The sequence below is a fragment of the Buteo buteo genome, chromosome 3 (assembly GCF_964188355.1).
Source record: "Buteo buteo chromosome 3, bButBut1.hap1.1, whole genome shotgun sequence".
NCBI lineage: Eukaryota > Metazoa > Chordata > Aves > Accipitriformes > Accipitridae > Buteo > Buteo buteo.
In genome coordinates, this window is record NC_134173.1 from 78,123,664 (window position 1) to 78,142,398 (window position 18,735).

Sequence of the window (18,735 nt, forward strand, 5' to 3'; positions counted from 1 at the left end):
GACCCGGCTCACACAGCCGTGGGGGTGGGGGGGGAACCCGTCCCCTTCACCCCATCACAACGCTTGAGGAGCAAAGAGCTTTATTTAAAAATACGTTTATGTACATGTGTGTCAAGAGGACGGTCACATTCATCGAATAGGGCCCCGGGGGACAGGACCCCCGTCTTCAGTACCAGAGAGCAGCAGGGTGGGACGAGGGGCTGGAGGCAGCCGGGGTGGGGGGGGCTCAGGCTCCATCCTGCTCCCGGCTGAGCCCAGGGAGCTGTGGGGCAGCTGCAGCCCCTTCCTTCCCTCCCCATGCTGCCACATCCCTGCCCAGGACCCTCATCCCATAAGTCAACCAGGACCCCGTCCAGCAGCCTGCGGAGAGGGGCCATGCGCCCACCGTGTCCTCCGGCCACCACGGTGCCACAGTCGGGCCAAGCCAGTCCTGATATTGGGGGGGGGGGTTCGGGTGGGCTCCCGCAGGCTGGCGAGAGCAGAGGAAGACGACGGGGGCTGCCGCGAAGGCAGGCGAGCCAGACCCCGGGATGCAGGAAGACGTGGCAGTGCCCGCAGGGACCCCAAAGCCGTGGGGCTCGTGGCGAGGAGCCGACCCGACTGTTGCTGCGGCGGAGCTGGGGGGGCCCCCGGGGGGCTCACAGGATCCTGACGAGGCGGCCCAGGGTCTCTGCCACCTTCACGCGGACGGCAGGGACGGGGTCCTTCAGGAGCAGGTTCAGAGCTGGAAGGAGCAGAGCACAGACATGCCGGGGGGGCTACGGGACCACGGCCACCCCCCACCACCATCACCCCCAGCCGCATCCTGGCTTTGCTCCATCGCACAGGGAAGGAGAAACTCCAGTCCCAGGGATGCTGGGCCCCCCTGCCAGCCCCCTCACACGCCCCAGGGGGGGAACAAGCACCCCAAGTCCTCTTCAGCCCCCCCCCAGGAGCCCCCCAGCTCTGCAGAGCCCAGGGGACCCACGCCACGGCAGCGGGACGGTGCTGCGGAGGCTGCTGCCTCTGCCTGGTCCCGGGGTCCCGGGGCGATGGGGGACCGGGGAGGGGTCTTTGGGGCGCGGGGCTCAAGCCGGTGGGGCTGCTCCTGCACCGACCTGGGGAGGAGAAGGGCCCCCAGCACGGGGGGCCGGGGCCGGGGAGGGGAACGGAGCCGGGAGCTGAGCCCCCGGGGGCCCGCGGGGCTGTGCAGACGCTCGCCGGGCCAAGCCTCCCCTATCAGCACGATTTCCTAATGCCTGGAACGGCTCCCGGTAGTAAGAAAACAATCCAGGTAGTTTTTCCTAGCAGTAAAAGTATAATAATATTTTTCCAGTAGCTTGTTTACCCGGCGCAGGAGAGCCCTCGCCTCCCTCCCATGTGTGTCCCCCCCCCCAAATTCTGCTCCCGCAGCGAGCCGGGCTCCCCTGATTTACGTGCCCGCTCGCCGCGTCCTCGTGCCTCGCCGGACCCGGCCGCGGGGGCGTAACGGCGAAGCCCCCCCGGACCCCCGCACGGCCGAGCCACTCAACACGGGAAGCTCGCGCAACCCAATCCAGGCCTGCTCGCTCCAGCGATTACTCACACGCAGGCAGATTATCTTTCACTTGTTTCAAACAGACAGGCCTCTTTCTTCTGGAAGGGCTCAGGGAGCCAACGGAAAGATAGTTTTTCCTTTTTTAGTGTTTTTTAAGCTCCCTTGGAACAATCCAAAAGTTTCCATGCATTACTATATACTATGAGGTCACTAGTGACAGGGAAAAAATCCCTGAAATCCAGGAAAATTACTTAACTCTGCTCCAAAATGCCACCAGCTTCAAGTCGACTTTTTATTAGCCCTTCATAACGAGCCTCAACTCTGCCTTTTAACGGTTAACACGTTACAAACAAACCCTGCGAGTCCCCTCCTGCTTACGCTAAGCCACTGCAAATGCCCCCTGAGCCCCCCGGAGCTCGCCGTGCAGCCCGGGGGGGTTTTGGGGGTCGCGTGGCACCCACCAGCAGAGCCCCTCGGCCCCTCGCGGGGCGCAAACCGGGTGCCGTCTCAGCATCCCCGAGTCCCGCGGCACCTTGGCTTCCCAGCCCAGGACCCCTCCGCAGCTGTTGCCCGCAGGTGCCGGCCTCATCCTGGCCACAGCTCTGGCTTTGTGGGCTGTCCAGGAGGTCGGGGACGTTCCCCGTGTCCCCCAGCTCGCCCAGGGATGCATCCGGCGCATCCAGGAGGGAGCGGGATCCCATTGCAGACTCGTCCCTCTGTGATGTCCTAAAGCCCCCCAAAGCTGCCGGCTCCGAGAGCCGGGCAGGAGCCTCGGGCACAGCAGCGTCACAGGGCTGAGCTCCGGTGGGCAGAGGCAAATCCCCCCCCCCCAGTCCCCAGCAGCGAAAGCCGCGGGCGGCAGCACCTACTCACCCGAAATGAGTTGGTCCAGGTCCACTTGCTGGCAGTGGTCTTCGTCCACGTGCAGCACGAGGAAGCCTGAGGAAGAATTTCAGAGTCTGGATCCCACCGAGGAGCGAGGAGGCAGGTAACGGGGGCACGCCGCCGGGCACCAGCTCACTCGTCCCCGCGTCAGCGGGTCGCGCGGGGTCTCGATGGAAACCCCTCGACAACCGCTCGGGCGAGGGCGATGGTGGGTGTTGTACACACAACGCCCTAACGCGCCCCAAGGAGATGCCTGCCAGCGGTCCTGCCACCTGCAGCTCCGGTGACTTGTCCTAAAGCGTCACCGGGCACATCGGAGCGCAGTGCAGCCGAGGTCTGTGCTGAAAGCAGCAAAACCTGCCCCCCCCCGCCCCCCAATCTTCAAGGGGTAAAAGCAAGGCTGGGCACTACCCGTCCTCAGAAAGGGGGAATCGCAGAAACACTCTGAGCTGAGGGCATGGGGCTGAGGCAGCTCTTCTGGCCGCGTTGCTCACCATCACCCGCGTGCTGCACCCTGAGCCTGGAGACCTTCACAGCGATGGACCGAGCTGGTCCAGGCTCCGCTGAGGGCATCGTCCACGCAGCCCACCGGCAGCCCGCTGCTGCTGCCAACCAGGGTCTGTACAGGCATTGCCCACGGCGGGCAGTCATCCAAACCGTGGCAGGACCCGGCCACGCGCTTTCCACCTCAGCCGGTCACGGCCGACACCGCGCACCCAGCCAGCACGAGTGGGAGACGGCTGGAGAAAAGTTCCTGGGGTGCTGGCACCACCCGGGGACGTGGCACGTGTGCCCGTCTCCGGACCTGGGCACGGCAAGGCGCAGGCTGGTGCTCCACACGAGAAGGAGGGACCAGAAGACCTGGACGTTGTCCGCAGCGCCCTCCCAGCAGAACGGGGACCGAAAGCATTCCTCGGACAACAGCGTCCTGGGGAGAGGACACCCCCCACCGCGAAGCCCGAGGAGCCGCGTTGAGAGCAGGACCCCAGCAGCCTTACCGATGAACATGGGCGCAGCTGCTCGGATGTCCACCCAGTTGCTCTTGAAGTAGAACAGGTTGGTTAAGATCAGGCGGTTCAGCATTTCTGGGTAGCTCTGCATCTAGGAGAGAAACAGCCGCCGAAGAAGAAGTCACGCAGGACAGGAGACCGGCTGCCTGCGGCACTGGCACCATCTCCTGGAAGCCTGGAGCTCCTGGGGAGGCTGAGGTCAGCCCAGGAACACGCCTGGGCTGGGCAGGGGGAATCGCCCCGTCCGGACACCGGGACAGGACCCGGAGGACCTTACGGACCGGCACTCCCCGCACGAGCCCCGCCGGCTTGCACCGAGTCCCGCGGGCAGTGCCGGCACCGGTGCCACGGGCTCTGGCAACCGCTCACCAGGTGTTTGCAGACGTTGTTCATGAACTCCCCGTAGTGCAGGCTCCTGTCCTCCCGCAGGTGGTTGAGGAACATGTCGCAGAGCCCCTCGCAGCCCATGTTGGGACCACACATGCGCAGAGCAAACTTGCAGGCCTGCGGCACAGAGAGGGGAGGCTGCAGCGCGCGCGCGCGCACGCTCCAGAGCTCAGCACCGCGCAGGATCCCCGCGCCGAGGCGGAGGACCCCCCCTCCCCGGTTCCCGCCGGCCAGCGGGGCACTCACTTTGACAACCTCCGGCTTCGGGTCCTGGAGGTGCAGCAGCAGCGTCACCAGCCCGTTCAGGATTTGCTCGAAGAAGACTTCGCAGTTGCCTTCGCTGAACTTGGTCAGTTTGCCGAAGAGGACGATGGAGGACTGGCGGAGGTCAGGCTGCTCCTGCGGGCAGAGGGGACGAGCAGGGCTCAGCGGGGACCGACCTGCGCTGGGCACCTCCCGTTTTGGGGGAATGCATCTGGCAGGGCTGCTCCCACCACCCACCACCTCGCTTCTCAGGCTGGAGGGCATCAGAGCAGCAAGAAAAATGCTCCTGTCTGTCCCGAACCCTCAGCACCTCCTTCCCAGGCTGCCCCGGTCCTCAGCGGCAGGACCTCAGCTTTTTTTGTTCGTTTAGTTGGTTTTTGAAAACCATTTTAGACAACTCTTCACCAGGAAATAAAAAAACCACCCGTGGGCTGAGGACAGGCTCTGTTAGGGGTGTAAATTCACTCCCTCCCACCTAATGACTCCACAAAACCACAGCCCCCTGCCTCTTCATCCCAAATTTCAGCCACCATCATGCCCGTTTTCTCCCGCTGGTCCAGAGCCCCCCACCAGCTGGCACCCGGGAGGAGCTGGGAACCGAGTTTGGGGACGGGGGGTCTTCATGCCACAGCCAGCTCCGGCCGTTCGAAGGGGCAGAGCGAGCTCCCGGCTGCGGTTCTGCTCAGGCCAGAGAAGCAGCAGAGAAGATGACACCCACAAAGCCGGAGCGTGGGGTGCAGCAAGGGCCTGGCCAAGGCGGGGATGCTCCCAGCGGGACTGCGGCAGCTCAGCGCGGGAGCAGAGGATGAGGCTTAAGCCCCGGGACGGGCTGCAAGCTGAGCAGAAGCATCAAGCTTCTCCGTGGTGATGCTGGAGGGGCTTGGGGGGTGGACAGAGATTGCTAAGGGCAGTGAAACCCCCTGGGACAGACCCGCAGAGGACTTCTCCCCTCTCCCCGGCCTCACTCTGCCCTTGCTCCTGCCCCACGGCACCCACAAAACCCAGCTCTGGCTCAACCCCGCACCCAGAGCTTCTCGCCACCCAGGACGAGTCAAGGTCCAAGCAGACGATGCAACGGGCACCTCCGCTTCCCAACCACACTGTGTCTTTATGCAGCCGGTGCTGAGCTCCCAGCTGGGGATGCAGCACCCCGACCTCCTTCCCCCGGCTCCGCAGCACTGCCGGCATCCCGGGACGTGCCCCGTAGCATCCGAGCAGACTCCCGCTGCTCCCGCACACGTCCCCTGCGTTAAGCAGGCTCTGGCTCGGCAGACGAGCCCTTTCAGACGCGCCGGCAAAGCCACGAGCTCGACCTCCCGGGCACAGCCAGGGCGATGCCTTACGCTGTCAAAGAAGGGCCGGATCCTGATGGCGATGTGGAGGAGCATGGACTGGATGTCTCTCTCCTCCACGTGATCCAGGAGCTTGGAGAGGCTGGACATGGCCTCGAGGGCAACCAGGTTGTGGGGGTCGTCTTTGTCATCCATCCCGTTGACCATGGACGCCAGGAGCTTGGCCCCGTGCTTCCTCACCTGCGAGGGAAGCGGCGAGAAAAGCGGTCCCCGTGGGGCGAGCCTGGCAGGAGGGCTGGCAGGGACACGTCCTCCGGGTGCCCTGCGGCAGGCTCCTGCCCCACGCCGCGCTTCCAGCCAGGAAGAGCTGGAAGGAGACTTAAAATTACGACCGCCGCGGGCAAAGCGTCTTCGGCACAGGCCAGTCATTGCAGGCGGTAACTGCTTATTGCAGTCACCGGCTCCCCTCCCGCTGGAACCATCAATGCCGTACTTCACTGTGTAATTAGAGCTCGTGTATACACAGCGAAGGGGGAAATTAAGTTTGCATAAGCCACGTTAAGTCTGCCATCACTTAATTCCGAGCACTCAGCTTTGCAAACTACGCTGTGCTATTCTGCATGGCTTACGGAGCATAGCTGGGAAGGGGCAAAGACAGACAGACGGACTGCTGTCCTTGAGCCACCCGGGATGGCAGGAGCCCTAGAACCCTCCCAGACCCAGACCCGTGCCTGCCTGGTCTTACCGGGCCAGCATTGCTCCGGGTTGCCCCAGCAGCTCACGGACAGGAGCATCCGCAGCACGGTCCGGGAAGCAGCTCTCCTGACGGGCTGGAAACCCAGCCGTGCTTGCTGGGCTCCGGTTGGGCTGAGCGCAGGAGCTGGCAACAGCTCGTCTCTGCCATTGCTCTAATTGCACGAGCTCGTCACTGCCTTCCTCATCCTCACCAGGCTGCACTGTCAGCACTCCTGGTTTCTTCCCTCCCCGAGGCAGCGCTCCGGCTCACACGACCTGGAGCGCTGGATGCTGTTAGAGCAGCGGCTCTGACCGAGCTTACGCCAGCGGAATGGTATTTTTAGTAGCTACTTATACTTTATCAGCAGATCACGGTAGCGTATTGTCTGTCTTGGGGCTGGCCCACCCGTGACCTCTTCCCGGGGTTTGGCACGGGCGAGCACAAGAGCTTGCCAAGCCCCCGCGCCGCGGCCGATCAGCCGTCAGGTAAGGAGAGCCGCGGGGTCAGGCCGGCAGCTCCGGGCAGCCCGATGCTCCCACGCAGCCCGATGCTCCCATGCCTGCGGGGTTTGCGGCATCGGCTCCTCTCCCGGGCAGGAAAGGGGGTTTAAGCCGCCGCTTCCCTGCTGCAAGGTGCATCTGGAGGCTGGCGGGTACCGGCCACCCCCTGCGCATCCTCCAGGCGACGAGCTGCGAGCGCAGAGCACCCTGCGCCTGCCCTCCCCTGCGTGCCGCTCCACGGACGTGCCCCCGGCACAAAACGCTCCGACCGACGCTTTGGAGAGCGGGGATACCAACTCTGGCCTGCCTGAACCCCATTGTCGGGACAGGGGATCGCTTTGCTTTTAAGGATCCATTCGTCAGCCGGCAAAACCACCGAGAAGAGCGATGGGCTCACAGGTCTTGCACGAGCGTGATGCTGTTGCCTGCGCGGGCAGCCCCACAGCTGACCTGGCTTGTTTGGACCAGCCAGCCTCCCCCCGAGGATGCCGGGCTTTCCTCCGAAGCCAGGCTTTTCTCCAAATCCAGGCTTTTCTAAAGGCATCTCCTAAACCAGAGCAGTCCCGCAGTGGTGGGCAGCTGCCACCTCGGTTTTGGAGGTGCCGTCACCAGGACGAGGAGGCGGCCGACTGTCCTGCCTAAAGACCCCCCCGTCTTTGACGAGCAGAATTTCCCAGTGGCTACGTGCTCCCTTCTCCCACCCAGCCCCGGCCAGGACTCCTGGCTCTCACCTTTTCCGGCGAGCCGGAGGCGATGTTGCCGAGCCCCCGGAGCGCCAGCATCCGCACCAACAAGCAGGTGTCCTTCTGCCTCCCCGTCATGTTATCCATCATGGTCTCCAGCAGGATCAGGTCATTCACCACGTTACTATTGAGGAGCTAAAGAAAAAAGAAAGTCTCAGCATCGACAGGACAGGGGGCCCGTGAACCACGAGGGAGATGATGGCTGTGTTTTGGACATTCTTATTCCTTTACACCGGGAAAGAGCCCCAGCAGACTTGATTTGTCCCCTGGCTCCCCTCAGACCCTCACTCCACACCATCCAGCGGCAGGGCTGGGGGAGGTCTCAGCCCCTGCACCCCCTCAGGGAGGCACTTGGATTTGGGGAACCTGCAATAATTCATAACGTGTAAATTGAGAAAACCGAGGACCCCAAGTTGGGGAGAAGGGGGAAGCCTGGGCGAGCACCGACGGCCGGGAGAAACCTACGAAACCTACGCGAAAGCTAAATCCTTGCTCCCCAGATCGCCTGCCAAGTGAGACGAGGCTGGCTATGGAGAAGTCAGAGTATTTACAGGGATGGAGGGCCAAAGCACGTCCCCTGGGCTGGGGACAGGCCAGGGACACGGCCAGCCGCTCTTCCAGAGCGGTGCAGGGGCACCCGGAGCCACCACGTTCCCCAGAGCCCCCCGGGAGCATCCCCAGCCGCCGAGCAGCAGCGGAACCGGAGCTTTTGGCCAGCAGCTCCTTGTTCCCGGAGCGCTCCGAGCGCTGCTGGGAGGAACCAGCTGGGCAGAGACTCAAGGAGAGCAATTCAGGAGACCTGGCTGGAGGGAGACAGCAGGGCTGCTCTCCCACTGACCCTCCTAACCGAGCCCCCCGGGTGGCGGGGAGAGCCACGTACGGAAGCGGGATGCGCTCCAAGGAGGTCGCTGGCCCTCCCCGCTGGGGCCCAGCTCATCCTGGATGGATCGGGCTCCGCTTTACGGGAAGGCGGTTTAACCGCCGGCAAAGGTGGGGTTGGCAGGAGCCCGGCGCCGACGGGGCACTTCGGGGTTGACGGGCACCGGCGCGGCAGCTCCGGGGTTTACCTCCCCAGGACGGGGGGAGTCAAGCGGGACCCCTGTGGGCTCCAGCCATGGTGGGGGGGGGGTCCCTGCGTGCACCCACCGTCACCTGCCGCCGCTGCGGAGAGGCTGAGAGCCCTGGGGCTCTCGACACGAGACCTGGAACCCCAGAGCCCGACAGCCAGGCGCAGGCACCGACGGCACCTCGACGGGTCCCGGGGCATGGAAGGAACGCCGCTCCGGGTCCCGCCGGGACGAGGCGGCGAGAGCCACCCTGGGGCAGCGGCTGCACCTCTGCTGCCGTCCGGGGGACCCCGGGGAGGTGAGGGGAGCAGAGGCTGCCGCACAGCAGCCCCGTGCTGCCCGTCTTCCCGCTGCTCCAGCCCAGTGGCCGTTCCCCTCCTCGCTTCCCCTCTGTCATCTCCGTCACTGGCACGGCTGAGAGAAAAGGGACTGAGCTCTCACCTCATCAGTTTTGAGAGAGGGAGACACAGGCATTTGCTTCCTTCCCCTCCAGCTCCACGGTGAGGCAAAGCTGCTATTTTAAACCCTTTAAGGATGCAGAGAGCCAACCACACTCCAAAACTAAAGCAGATTCTGGGACAGGCTCCAAGAGCCGGGCCGGCAGCTCCCCCAGCCAAACAGAAAATAAAAACAGTGCCTTAATCCCAGGCTGCTTAAGCAGCTGAGAATTTAAAAGGTGGTTTATAAGGGGGGATATAGTTCTGCATTGTTGGCATAAGGTGCTCCTTTATGTAACAAAAACTCCTCGAGTGGCCCAGGGCTTTAAGGTGGTATGTACGGAGAGATAGTGTTACAGTCTGCTGGCTGCGCTGCCGGCGAGGGGAAAGGACTTGAGTCACTTCATTCCTCGGGGTGGTACGTAAGGACGGAGTTACGGTTTGCTGGCTCATGGCGGTGATGTGTTCAGAGTTGGACTCCTGCAAGCGCTTCTCTGCCATCCCCTCTACCAGAGGGTCGGGAAGCCGAGGAGGACAGGCAGAACCCTGCCGCAGCTTAACCCTCATCCCGGCCGCTCTCCAGCCGGGCAGGGAAAGACAGACGGACGGCCAAGAGCCAGCCCGCAGCGGTGGCTCGGCCGCCTCCCCCCGCTCACCTCGGCGAAGAAGGCGGTGGTGGTGATCCTCTGGCTGTCGAAGACGCCGCTCAGCGTCGGGACGAGGTTCTTCACGATCAGGGGGAGCCGGGGGCCGGCGTGTCGTGCCATCGCGCTGCCGAGAGAAGGGGCACGCGTCACCCGCGCCGGGGGCTACAGGTGGCCTCTGGATGCTGGGGGGGGGGGGTCCGAACAAGCTGGCGAGCCCCTCCGCCCGGGGGTCTGCGAGCCACCCGCCACCGATTCCCGCACCGCGGGCTGCCACGACGTGCCTCTGCCGAGCGCCGTCACCTCCCGCGCCGCAGGACGGGCGGCCGCAGCCCAGGGTGCTCCGAGCACCGTGAGCGGCAGCGGGTCCACGGGCAGCGCATCCCGCTGCGGCGCAGAACCAGCGCGTTGACGTGCAGGACCGGAAAGCCGGCGGCCCTGGCCTGGCATCGTCCCCCCCCCGCCACCCACTCGCCTGGTAACGAAGCGCAGGGCAGGACCGAGCCTACGCCTGGTGCGCGGCGGGCACCCTGGCAGGAGCCTGCTCCGGCGGACCTTGGCCGGGAGGGATGGTTTTTGTTTTGGATGAGACACTCTCAAGTGTTTGGGAGGTTCAATAAAGCATTTTTGCAAATACTGGAAAATCCCAAACCGCTCGTCTCCTCCGCAGCTGTCCAAGAGCTATTATCGGCACTGGGTGGAGGGACAGCGCAGTCCCCGGCTGAACCGGGCTCTGCCGAACTGGACCGCGGGCTGCGGCCATCCCTCGGCCTCGCCGCCTCACGCCAAACTCGCCGCCGTTGGCACGAGGTCGCGCAGCCGCCGCGGGAAGGACGGGCAGCCGCCAGCCATCCATCCACAGGGATCGGATGCCACTGCAATACTTGATGAACCGCAAGGACGGCTCAGCAGCGGCAAACGGAAAACAAGTTTCCGTCCAAGACCTTTTGGTGTCCATCATACCTTGGTCAGAAGGCAACAGGGAGCCCGAGCCCCGACACGAGCGCGGCGAAGCGTGGGACGGCAGGCACACCGCAGCGGGACCGACGGCGGCCGCCAGCCGCATCCAGCCCCACCGCGCTCCCAGGAACGCAACGGAGCCCCCTTGCGCTCCCCCCTCCCCAGGCCGCTTCCAGCCAGCTGGGGACAGAGCCGGCCGTCCCACGGCGATGCTGCGGGAAGCCATCGAGACCCTCCGCGGGCTTCGATGCGTCGCAGCTTCCCCCGGCGCACGGCGCGGACCCCCCTCCCCGCTCGCTACGGGCTGCCGCCCCGCTCCCAGCGGCCGCGGCTCTTGCACCGAAACCGGAGGACGTACCAGAGAACCGACGCGCGGCGCCAGCGTCTTACCCGGCGAGCACGGCGATCCCGTCGTGGTGCCTCTCCGGACTCACCATCAGGTCCCAGCCGCCGGCGTTGCCCACGGCTCTGGCAACCTCCTCGCTACCCCCCCGGGCCAGCATGACCTTCAGCGTCTCCACGGCACAGCTGGGGAGAGAAGCACGGCGGTGAGGTTAGGGCAGGCTGCCTGCCCTGCCTGCAGCCCTGCCTGCCTGGCAGGTTGCAGGGCGGCAGAGGAGGGAACTTCTTGCCCGGGGAGCGCTGGGACACGCGGGGAGCGTTCGGGTGCTTGAGGACGGGATGAGTTATGCGAGGGCTTTAGCTGGAGTGAGACGAGCCCATAACTCACGGCTACTTCCATTTACACCGTGACGTTTGCCGTTAAAGTGATCCAAGACAATAGACTGAAAAGTAAAGAAGTCCAGAACTACTTTAAGGAGGGGGTTTTTTTTGCATTAATATTTTATAGGTAGGGATTATTTTGCTGCAAGCACAGAGCAACATATGGGAAACATACATTATCCTGTCAAAACAAAACAAATATTAGCAATGGATAAATCTTAGCCTTCAATACAAGCGAGAGGAATGTAGTTACCACACACACAAAGAAAACATAATTTAGTAAGAGCGTCTTAACACAAAAGATCTTCCAGCTTGTGAGCTGGGTTCCTGCTATTTTGGCTTCTCGGAGGGAAGGGCCAAGCTGCAGTGACAAGGGACGGGTGCTTGGAGGGACCGTCCCCCCAGTGAGCCCCAGGAGGCTGCGGGGGGAACCCACGGGGCTGCGCCGCAGCCACGATCTCCAGCAGCTGCAGGAGCCCCAGAGAGCCCGGCTTGCCTTAACGAAGGACATCCCATCACGCCTCTCGTGCGTCCCAAGTTGAGGCTAACGATGGAAAATAAACACCGACCCGCTGCACGCGTGGAAAACACACCCTGCCACGCCAGACCCGAGGCTTTCAGCAGCTTTGGGCTGCACTTGTCTCGATGTTTTATTGGGAGCCAGGGCTGGGGTTCCTCCGGGGATGAGTGCCCGGAGGACCCACTCAAGCAAGCGGAGCGTTCTTAAGGGCCAAAGCCGAGCACCTGCCCACGGCAAAAACACAAAGAGCAGGAAAGCAGAATGCAGGTTTGCTTTTCTGCAAAGCAGCGCTCAAAACGAGGTCTCTGCTGCATCCCCCGTGAGCTCGAGCAGAAGCCGGCCGGTCCCACGCGGCTCTCGTACACGGGGCACACAGCGGCCGGTCGGGCTGTGAGGTTACGGACCCGTGGGACAGACGGTGCAGAAGCCTCGAGTCTGCCCTGCAAAACCCACCCGGCGCACAGAGGAGCCGGACTGCAAACTCTTGCTGAGCTCAGCTCAGCTCTTCTGAAAAGCCCAGACTGGCAGAGAGTCCTTCGGCACGCTTTCGGTATCCCTGCACCATGAAGACTCCAGGACAACAAGGAATTAATTACTAATTAAAGAAAACCTCAGGCAGAAGTTTCCTTCCACCATCTGTCCACACCGATCTGCTGGTATTTGTAGCAGCCCTGGTTTTACTGTTTTGGAGTCCAGCCACACAGGTCTTTGGAGTTTTTCAACCGGTTTTCAGCTAGAGACAGCCCGAGCGCACGCAGCTCCCCCGAGCCGGCTGCAGTGCTTCCTTTCCGCGAGCTGTAGCCGAAATTGCTAAGTGACCTGCAAGCGTCTCCATTTAGAGGGGTCCTTCCCCAGAGTAAGTCCCCGACCTCGAATATCCCTCCCAGCAGCCCTGGAATAAAACCCAGGCTCCTTTTTCATTACGGCGGTCCGTTTCGAGGGGAGGTACGGCGTGCCGCCTCACGTACTGCTGCCCGTTTGGAGCCAGAGACCCAGACATCTGCCAGCTCTGCCAGCCCAGCAGCGGGCAGCTCAGCTCCCCAGGGGCTGAGCACCAGCCTCCAGCCTCAGCCGGGGCAATCCGGACCTGTGGAGCGGCTCCGACGCAGCAGAGCTCTGCAGAGGCTCCGGCGCTCAGCAGATAGACGGCCGTACCCCTGCCTACGGCGTGCCCGTCCCCGTGGTCTCGCTCTCCCTAGGGCTGAAATCATCACCGCGCAGTGCCACAGCTCTGGGCACCTACCAGCTCTCGGTCTGTCCAGCCCCAGAAGATGGAGCCAGTCTCCCTGCCCCGAGACAGGGACGACCTAATCCTGGCATCGTTAGCCGGTGTGTCTCCAGTCCTCTCAGCCCATTCCTGGGGTTCTCGCCCTTGCTGGCAGGGAGCCCCCCACTCCCAAAACCTAACCTGAATCTTTGGGTGCAACGGAGACCACCCCCCCGCACAGCATCGTGAGGACCGCTACCATCTCTGCAGAGCAAGAACACTCCCTAAGCCTCAAAACTCAAAGCTTGTGTACAGGTCAACCTGTAATTCAGTCCAAGAAAGACGCAGTGGGATTTATTTTCTTGCAGCATAGGGAAACGGCAACAAAAAAGCCTCCTGGCAGATGCTCACGGACAACAGAGGCCAGCGAAGGCCAACGAACTTCCCACCAGCTCCTTGGTTGTGGACAAGGTCTGACAGGCAACGTCCCGGCACCGGCCGGCGCTCGCGGGCGGCTCCTCGGGAGGAACCGTTCCCAGCAAAGCCCCCGCATGCCGGCTGCGGGATTCCCACTCCGCTCGAACCTCCCTGAGGTTTCGGCTCCCAGCCTGCAACTCCAGGCTCTCCTGCTCCCTACCAAGAGCTAAAAAGCCCGAGGCGAGCGCAGCGGGATAAGCCCCTGCGCAACCAGAGGCTGCTCCTGCGAGACAGATGGTTAAAGCCGTTCATTCACAGGGTTTGCTTTTTCCACAGTGTCCTATAGACACTTCCTTCCTTTCCAACAAAAGCCCGTGTCTTCCAACCTCCCTTTCCTGCCAAGCTATCATATTCACCTTTACCATCTCTCTTTGGCATTTAAATATCATGAAGACTTAGAATTCAAAACGCGTACAGGAAATTACTTTGATATTGTAACCAGCTCCTGGGACGAGGCTGGAATTTCACATCCCACGTTTTTTCTGCGTGTCGGACAAAGACCATTCCCCCTCCATCAATCAGCGATGACTTCATGGACACCCGGCCACGGCTACCTGCCCGCATCCATGTGGTAGGAGCAGAAACAGGGCTCGGACCACGTGCCATTCCCTGCCCCTCCGGACAAGTCCCCGGAGATTTCTGGCAGGAGCCCCTCTCCCTGCTCCCCAAAAGCCGGAGACGTCACTGGGGACTCGCAGCTGCGACGGGCAGCCAGGACGTGGCTGCTCCGTACCGACACCTGCGAGATCAGGCGGAGATCTGAGAAGCAGCACTACGAAACCCAACGCAGCACGTGCTCCGGCCGTGTCTGGGGAGCGGCGAGGAAAGAGCCTTTTTCCCTTCTTGAGGACACCGACGCCGCGCGTGACCCACCGACCGCGGTCCCAAGGGAGTAAAGCGGAGCATCGCCGGCACACCCGCCTTTGGACTAGCCCTGGCGATGCTGGTCCGAGCCCACGGCTTACGAGAAAGCCCCTCCGGTACAATCCTGCCCAGCTTCACCCAGCAAAGCCCAGGATCAAGCTGGCCGCCTCGATCGGCAGCAGCACGAGGGAGCCAGAACTGCTGGAGAGGGGCCGGGCTGTTCCCCCACCCCACACCTGGGATGGGGGTGCTGAAGAGCTGCTGGTTCCGACCGATTTTCTGGCTGGCACCTCGCCTTTTCTTGCAACCCTGACGGTTTGCTCTTTGGGTCCCCTTGCTGCCGCGGGGAGCACCCAGAGAAGAGCCTGGGCCAGCGGCCGGGAGCCACGTGGGCTCATCCAGCCCCGGCCCCGCTCCACGGACGGAGCAGCGGTTCCGGCAACAGTTCAGCACGTTCTGGTTTGTGTCCCCAATGCTGTTTGGAGTCCAGACGCTTTTTGGAGGAAGAGCAGTCGTTTCTGGCTCCTACACCTCCTACCCTGGGAGGCAACCAGTTGCTTCGAGTTTCCTTCAGTACTCCCCGTGTTATGGCACGGGGTCTGGCGGGGATCTGGCCGTGCCTCTCTTCCAGGAGTCGTTAAAGGGGAAGAGCATGACGAGAACAGACAGTTCTGGCTGCACGAGCCCAAAGCCACAGAGTGTCTGCTCCCGTCGGGGGGATCCGCACGAAGCCATCCCGAACCGCGGACGCCGCTGCGCAGAACGCCCCGAGGGGACGCGGCAAAGTGCCACAAGCTCGGGGAGCGACACCGCCAGTGCCAGAACAGCCACGGGGCGACCCACGGTCGGCATTAACCAACCTGCTCCTCCGACAAGTCAGGTCCGTTTCGTTTTACTCTAACATGTGGTCTAAATAAAACACTAATCAGATAGCAGCCCTGCCATCCAGCATAACAACCTGTTTCCACTCATTACATCTCCCTGCTGGAGAAGTCACCCTCTGCGCGAGCGGCAGCTTTCGGAGATGAAGATGGGGCCCACCGCGGCACGGCGGCAGGCGGGGGGTACGGCTCGGTGTGCCCAATGCTGCCGCTCCAGTCGCTCCGCTCAGGGTAAGGAAACGGCCTTTCTTCACCGTTGGGATTTGACAAATGAACTGTCAAGTGATGCCAGAGCCCTTCTAGCTCGCTGCTGCTTTGTCTGGTGTCTTTGTGGGCTCCTCCAGGCTTTTTTTTTTTTTTTTCCCTCCCCTAAGACTAAAAATAGCCTGTAAAAAACCCAAGTCTGGAAACCCACAAGAGGATAAAACTGAAAATCAGGGCAGAGCTTCCTCCCTGCAGGCCAACCCAAGCTCCGGGGGAACCTTTAGACATTTTGGTGGTGGAGGGAGCGAGCAGGTGGCTGGCGAAGCAGCTCCAGAGAAGGGCTCCCTGCCCGCCGAACCCCGATAAGCCTGCCTGCACCTCCTGCCATTACCGCCTCAGGCACGGCTTTAACCCCAACATCCCCATAAATTTAAAGCGCTTTAAAGCAAACGCAGGTACCGCTCATCACCCGGACTGTTTGCTGCTGGACGAGGGCACCTGCGGTCACAACACCGGGGCTGCGGAGAGGCGGGAGAGCCCTGCGGCTCTGCCTTCACGGCGTCCCACCTCTCCAGCACAGCGGCTCCGCTGGAAACGTCCAGGAGCCGATGATGCTCGGCCAGCAGGCTCGGAGCGACACAGAACGAGAGCCTGCGCAGGACGCGGACCTTGGGCGGGATGCGGACCCCGCGCACCCAGACCTGGTGGTCTCCTCTTCTTCTGCGCCAGGGGAAAGCCTCACTTGCAGAGGCCCCTTCAGCATCCTCACTTTCTAAAGATGATGGACGCACCGGGCCGATGCAGGTGCTGCTCCGCACCAGCAAACATCCTTCTGGCTCAAGCAGAGGATTATTTAGCAGCCGCCGTGACTCTCACCTGGGTTCAGCAATTGGCCCTTTGGGGTTTCAGGGCTTCTCGTGGCAGAGAAAGCATTTTTACAACAGAGCCAGCCCCAGGGAGAGGCTGGGACCTGAACCCACTTTTTAAAAAGCTGCTGATCGCACCCTGCCCGTCCGGGCAGCACAGAGGCTGCTGGCACCCCAGGTGGGCAGCGTTATCACCCCACCGCCCGCCCGGTGCATCGCCACCCACGGCAGCTATTTGAAGGCATTCACCGCAGCCAGGCGGGAGGAGCGGAGGGGCTGGAGAGCATCTGCTGGGGACCCGAGCCCTCCCTCTCGGCTCCCCGGGACTCCTCAGCGGCAGCAAGGGGCACCACGGGCTGAAAGCACCAAAGGAGGACAAGCCAGAGGCGGTGGCTCGGCACTGGGGGAAGACGGCATCGTGGCCCGGTTCTGATCGCTCAACGGGCAGCAAAACTGAGACGCGCTGCAGCCATCGACGTGACGAAGCCAAAAAGTTTGCTCTTTCCAGCTTCCCCTCCTCATCCTTCAGGGAAGCGGAGCCATCCTCCCTCCCCAAGAAACGCTCATCCGCCTCCGACGTGCCCAGCGAGCCCCGGGGGGGCCCTGCCGAGACCTGCTCCCGAAAGCCAGCGGGGCTTTTTTCGGGAGGCTGCGGCGGTAACCCAATCCGGCAGGGCTCTGGCACCGTGGCTGCCCGAGCTCTGAAAAGCACATCTTTCACTGCGTCTGCAGAGGCGGCTGATTTAATGCTTCCCAATTTAGAGATTGTGTTCTGCAGAAGAAAACACACCAAAGGAAAAAAACCCAAAAACCCCAAACCCCAGAGCCCAAACCGCACCAGAGGTCAGGCCGTCATACCTAAGGCGTTATGGCCCGGGTGTTATTACCCAGCCCTCCGCTTACAGACGCAGCACGCGCTATTGTGTTTGCACAAACAAAAAATGAGTTCCACATGGCAGATAGGCACGTTCCCTCCGCGCCGGCTGCCCAGCGCCCCGGCTGTGCCGTACCTGCAGGGATGAAGGCTCCGGGGGGCCGGGCCGTGGCTGCTGCTCCTCCTCTCCCTGCTCTGCAGGTTCTTCGGTAGCTGAACACCCACGGTGCAGCTGACGCGCAGCAGGAGAGTCACAAACAACGGCGGGTAGAGTCCCAGCACTGCTGCCCCAGACTCCGGAGCAGACATGATCTCATACAAAGCACATGTGGCCTGGAGAGAGAGCAAAGCGCGCGGGAGAGAAGGATTAGGAAGGGATCTCCCACACCACGCTGATATCTTGTTAGTAAATAAGCCAGCGAGGCAGCGAGAGGGTTTTTGCTCCTTCCTGCAACGCCGAGCCTAACAAAGCATCGGCGTCTACCCCCGGCATAACCTCTCCGCATCCCACACGCGGCTCCGACGGAGCTACAGCTGCTGTTAAAAGCGCTGCTCCTCGGGAAAGCGGGGTGTTTCCAGCTGGGGGAGGTTTGAAGTCTGTACCTGGGGAAGGAGAGCAGATCCAAAGAGCTCAGGTTTTATGGGCAGGAAGACAACGCACACGCAGAGCCCTTCGCAGATCCCTATTCCGGCCAATTTAAAAAGCCGTAATTACACGGCACAACATAGAGGGGTGTTAAAAACAGAGCGGGGAGGGGAGGAGGGTTTGCTTTCAGTGCGGCCGATTCTGTACCATCTGCACTTGGTCCTTCAGAGGAGGAGGAAATTTTCACAGCTGCTTTACTGCTTAGAAAGCTGCCAAGCTGGGTTTATTTTTTCTGAAGGGATAAAATGCAAAGTGGTCTCCCTCGAGGATGGACACCTGAGAGGCTTTTTACGAGCCGGTGGATTAGCTCTAATAGGCATTACACAGCGATGCGTTATTTCCAGAGTCCACGCCTGGCACAAACCCCCGAGCCAAGGAAATGAAAAAAGCGTTCCAGGTGTCGGTGTGGGGAACGCCAACCTCCGCGGGGCTGGGAACGGGGCAGGACCGGCCGCGGGACACTTACGGCCAGGGGTAGAGGGGTTGCGATGCGTTCGGATCCGCTGCCCAGCAAGAAGCACTTGCTCTCCTTGTACGGGATGTCCCGGTTCACCTTCTCCAGCAGCTGCTCCAGGATCTGCGAGGTGAGGGTGGGCTCGGTGGCCAGGGACCTCCACATGGTGCACGTGTGGCTAGAGGAGAGGAGGGAGGGGAATGCGGCTTCGGCACCGGCTGCCTCCGGTTTGAGCAGTGGCAAGCATCAGCCCCCTCCCCGCGCCAAGGAACACCCGGGTCACGTCACCCACCACACAGAAACGCGGGCGAGGAGCGTGTCGCCGCCGGACAGGAGCCACCCGGCTCACCGGCAAAGCCGGCACGGAGAGGGGACCCTGCAACGACGGCAAACCCCGGCGGGAGAGCCGTCCTGGGTGGCTGACGGGACCTGCGTGCAGGGGAAGGCTCGGCGGCAGCCTCCTGCCACAGCGGCGGCTGCGATCCTCACCCAGCGGCTGCTCTCGGACAACACCCAAAGCCCCCCTGCAACCCCAAAACCCCACGGTTCCCCCGACAGCAGCAGCCAGGGAGCTCCTG

General features: G+C 62.4%; 1 protein-coding gene across 2 annotated transcripts in view; it reads right to left on the minus strand.

The window, feature by feature from the left end:
• Positions 1-69: 69 nt before the first annotated feature.
• The window catches only part of MROH1 (maestro heat like repeat family member 1), a 56,429-nt gene continuing 37,763 nt past the window's right edge, over positions 70-18,735 (minus strand). For both annotated transcript variants that reach the window (XM_075024167.1, XM_075024166.1), the window contains 11 exons: positions 18,170-18,335; positions 17,194-17,390; positions 10,832-10,969; positions 9,494-9,608; positions 7,322-7,468; positions 5,406-5,594; positions 4,045-4,197; positions 3,781-3,915; positions 3,400-3,502; positions 2,390-2,455; positions 70-724 (listed from right to left, as the gene is read on the minus strand). In XM_075024167.1, the coding sequence (XP_074880268.1) occupies positions 639-724; positions 2,390-2,455; positions 3,400-3,502; positions 3,781-3,915; positions 4,045-4,197; positions 5,406-5,594; positions 7,322-7,468; positions 9,494-9,608; positions 10,832-10,969; positions 17,194-17,390; positions 18,170-18,335 (1,495 nt within the window). In that variant the 3' untranslated portion in view covers positions 70-638. The remainder of the gene's footprint in view (positions 725-2,389; positions 2,456-3,399; positions 3,503-3,780; positions 3,916-4,044; positions 4,198-5,405; positions 5,595-7,321; positions 7,469-9,493; positions 9,609-10,831; positions 10,970-17,193; positions 17,391-18,169; positions 18,336-18,735) is intronic.